The 4,385-nt window shown below is 40.2% G+C and overlaps 1 protein-coding gene across 1 annotated transcript in view; it reads right to left on the bottom strand.

Moving 5' to 3' along the window:
* Nucleotides 1–4,385, bottom strand: part of STARD9 (StAR related lipid transfer domain containing 9) — a 128,224-nt gene that overhangs the window by 56,623 nt on the left and 67,216 nt on the right. The window contains 1 exon segment of the mRNA XM_012806315.2: nt 987–1,056. Within this exon segment, the coding sequence (XP_012661769.1) occupies nt 987–1,056 (70 nt within the window).

The raw sequence follows: 4,385 nt of genomic DNA, 5'->3' as shown, positions 1-4,385 counted from the left end.
AAAAAAAAAAAAAAGAAATCCATTCCAGTGCCAACCCTTAGATTTAGATAAAGGCAGGCTCTTCTGACACTAAGTCAGCTGTGCTTCAGCTTAAGACTATTCACTGACTTCTGTTTTCAGAGGGACTGGAGGATAGAAGAAAACAGTGAATATTTAGAAGCTAGTCTAGTGATTCAAGAATAAAGAGTAAAAAGTAAAGCCTGACATTTAAAGATCAAGGAGCTCAGGATTTCCTGAAGACCAAAAGCAAGTCCTCCAGGCAAGTCCTCCAGAACACCCAAGAGGAGAATGTTAAATATAAATATTTTCTTCATGTTGAGTTAACTTTGGCCTGATATTAACAGAGTAAAACACAAGGCTCTAAACACTTTCTTTTACCTAGAAAAAAGGCCTTAAAAAAAAAAAAGACACTAGTAACATTCTAGGTATTTCTAACTAGGTATAACTAGTTATACCTATTCTATAACTATACCTATTACTAGATATAACTAACAGAATCGAATGTTACTGCAATTTACAATAGCTTTGGGGAGAGTCCCCAGCACTTTGTTATTCGTAGAAGATTTAAACAGTCTTTGGGGGTTACTTCATTAGTATGCAAAACTAGAGGGAAAATGGTTTTATGAAACATTTTACACTATTTCATCCTTATATCTCTCAAGGCTGCAGAGAGGACAATGCAGGCAAGAATCTTTTCTTTGATGAAAATACCAGAAGCTGTATATGTGCATACTATAAAACAAAGTACGGAGTAATTCTCTGGGGTTACTGCCTAATATTACTATATCCAGAACAAACTTCTCGTTACTAGTGAGAAGAGCACTAAATCTTCTCACTGCCCTTTATCCTGGGTATATTCTGTTCTGGGAAGGGGGTCCTGGTTGTGAATGTCTCTGTAGACAGAGAATGCTAAGTGTCATCAAACACTCCCTGAAGAGGAAGAGGAATGAGGATAAAATGATGATAGGAACAAACAAACCTGTTACCTGTTTGCAATTCCCTCCTCCAAGAGTTGGATTACTTGCTTATAGTTGGTAACTATATGTTGAGATAAACCTATCAGATTTGAGAGGAGGAAAAAAAATTAAATGCAATTTTTGACAAAATTTAACCTTTTCCTATAGGGCTTTAACTTCATCATGTCTGTTTCATATCATCTGATAGGAACAAGGGAAATTGGCTGAGTTCATTCAGATAATAAATTAAGAAACATTTACCAGGCCAAACACAGTGGCTCATGCCTGTAATCCTAGCACTCTAGGAGGTCAAGGCATGTGGATTGCTTGAGCTTAGGAATTCAAGACCAGCCAAGCAAGAACCTGTTTCTAAAAATAGCTGGGTGTTGTGGTGGGCACCTATAGTCCTAGTTACTTGGGAGGCTGAGGCAAGAGAATTGCTTGAGCCCAAGAGTTTGAGGTTGGTGAGAGAAGTGATACCATGGTACTCTACCAAGGGTGACAAAGTGAGATCTGTCTCAAACAAATAAAATAAAATAAAGAAACATTTACTGGTAGCCAGACATTGTTATAGGCTCTCAGAACCTACATCTCTGCTCACGTGGAGGTTATGGTCTAGAATCCATATATTAACTATGTTAACAGCAGTAATTATAATTTTCTACAATTTTGCTCCATAGGTTAAAACATTCTCACATAGTAACCTCATTGCTCCCTCAAAAATTCCTGCGTTAGGAAGGTACCATTTTCCCCACAAGGTGGCAGACTGAGTTTGGTATACAAAATGTATGGTACACACATCCTTGCCCTCCTACGATGTACAGCAATGTGAAATTATACTGTACAAGACAATATGGCCAAGTGCCACCAGAGTAGGAGAGATAATAAATGCCACAGTGACTGAGGAGTGGTCAGGGCAGCTTTCATGCAAGAAGTGAGACTTAGATTTAGTCACTATAAAATGGGGAGGCTTTAAATCAGTGAAGAACGTGAAAATAAATCATGGCTGGTTATTGACCAAGTCATAAAGGACCTTCAGGACTGTTCTACAGCATCTCTGTATCAGAGATTCAGGAACAAAGTAACTTCATGGGCTAAACACAACTATACCAAAAATTTACAAAGTAATTAGAACACTGGACTTTTTAAAGGAATGATTATTATTTATATGTGATAATAGTTCTGTGGATAGATAGATCTTTTTCCTGATTCCTTTCTTTCCACAGGTGCTGTGGTTATATTTTTAAAAACTCTCCTAGCCAGGCATGGTTCCTCATGCCTGTAACCCCAGCACTTTTTTTGTGTGTGTGCAGTTTTTGGCCGAGGCTAGGTTTGAACCCGCCACCTCTGGCATACGGGGCCGGCACCCTACTCTTTTGAGCCACAGGCGCTGCCCTAACCTCAGCACTTTTGAGAGGCTATGGTGGGAGGGCTGCTTGAGGCCAAGAGTTCAAGATCAGACTGGACAATATAGCCAAGACCCTGTCTCCACAAAAATTAGCCGGGCACAGTGGTATGCACTTATAGTCCCAGCTACTTGGGAACCTAAAACAGGAGAATCACTTGAGCCCAGGAGTTTGAGGATACAGTGGGTGATAGAGTGAGACCCTGTCTCAAAAAACAAAAACAACACAACATTCCTTATCTTCTAGGACTACATACTAAAATATTTATAGATGAATTAAGGTAATATCTGGAGTTTGTCTCAGTATAATACAGGATAAGAAAAGTAGAAAACAATATAAATAAAACCTTGGTATCAACTGCATATTTTTATAAAACAAAAACAAAATGTAGATAAAGCAGGACTGGCCAAAACTTAATAGATATTGTGACTTGGTAATAGCACATAGGAGTTCATTACATTACTTTATTTATGTATGTGTTCAAAATGCTCCATAATGGACAGGTTTTTTTTGTTTGTTTATTTTTTGAGACAGAGTCTCACTTTGTTGCCCTTGGTAGAGTGCTGTGGTGTCATAGCTCACAGTTGTTGCTTTGAGACAGTCTCACCCTAGATGGAGTGCCACAGTGTCATAGGTCACAGCAACCTTAAACCCTAGGCTCAAGTGATTCTCTTGCCTTGGTTTCTCGAGTAGCTGGGCCTATAGGTGTGCACCACTATACCCGGCTAGTTTTTCTATTTTTATAAGAGGCAGGGTCTCGCACTTGCTCAGGCTGGTTTGAAACTCCTGAGCTCAAGCAATCCACCCACCCCAGCATCCCAGATGGAACTGAAAGTTCTTTCTTTCTTTTTTTTTGTTTTTGAGACAAAGTCTCACTTGGTCACCCTTGGTAGAGTGCTATAGTTTACAGCAACCTCAAACTCTTGGGCTCAAGAGATTCTCTTGCTGCAGCCTCCCAAGTAGCTGGGATTACAGGTGCCCATAACAACGCCTGACTATTTTTCAGAGACGGGGTCTTGCTCTGACTCGAGCTGGTCTCAAACTCCTGAGCTCAGGCAATCCACCCGCCTCGGCCTCCCAAGCGCTGGGATTACAGGTATGAGCCACCGCGCCCAGTTGAACTGCAAGTTCTTTAAGGACTTTGCATTTTCATAGTTCCGATGGCTCCCTAAATAGTATATGCAACTAGTAGGTATTCAATAAATTCTTGTATAATTGGTTTCAAGCCAAAGACTACTTTCCACTTTCGAGTCGTAGTCACAAAATGCAGATAGATATGTAGTAATGTATCTATAAAGAAAGCAAACATTTTTTAAAATAAAAAATGTGCTAAAATGTCATCAAAGGGTAGTGTTATAAATAACAGTCCACGACCACTCAGGGTCCCAGGCTGGTTCTATACTATATAGACCCATGACTCCTTTGCTAAGAAATGAGAGAAATGTTTATCTATATTTCTAATGGTTGAAAAAGTCTAAACTGACTGTAAGAAATTTGTAACCCAAGACCTAAGAGACTTTTCCTTGAATTAGAATTCAGTATTTCCTACCAAACATCCTCTTTCCTCTCAAGAGGTCACTCCATAAAGGTATCCAAAGGAGCTCTGACCTTTGCACTATGAGCCCTGAGATTTCAGTCCTGGCCCCGTCACTGACATTAGACATGTGACCTGAGCTGTGTGGCTCACGTGAGTTCACATCTTCCCTGATTGCAGGTACTATGCCAATCAAAGAATTTATGATCCCAGGTCTCCTTCCAGGCTCTCAATGTACAAGATTCCATCCCATTCCTTTCTTCCAGTCCTAGGCACAGGTCCCAGTTCTAAATCCGTCCCAACTAACTGGGACTTTGGGAACATCCCTTAACTTTTCCCAGACTTTATTTCATCTTCTATGTCATGTCCTCTGGTTACTACGTGCACACACATGTATTTTTTTTTTTTTTTTTGAGACAGAGCCTCAAGCTGTCCCCCTGGGCAGAGTGCCATGGCATTACAGCTCACAGCAACCTCCAACTCCTAGGC

Source organism: Otolemur garnettii, unplaced genomic scaffold, assembly GCF_000181295.1.
Source record: "Otolemur garnettii isolate 467f Iridium unplaced genomic scaffold, OtoGar3 scaffold00050, whole genome shotgun sequence".
NCBI classification, from domain to species: Eukaryota; Metazoa; Chordata; class Mammalia; order Primates; family Galagidae; genus Otolemur; species Otolemur garnettii.
Note: the sequence above shows the minus strand (reverse complement) of the source record. Positions and strands in the feature narration are given on the sequence as shown.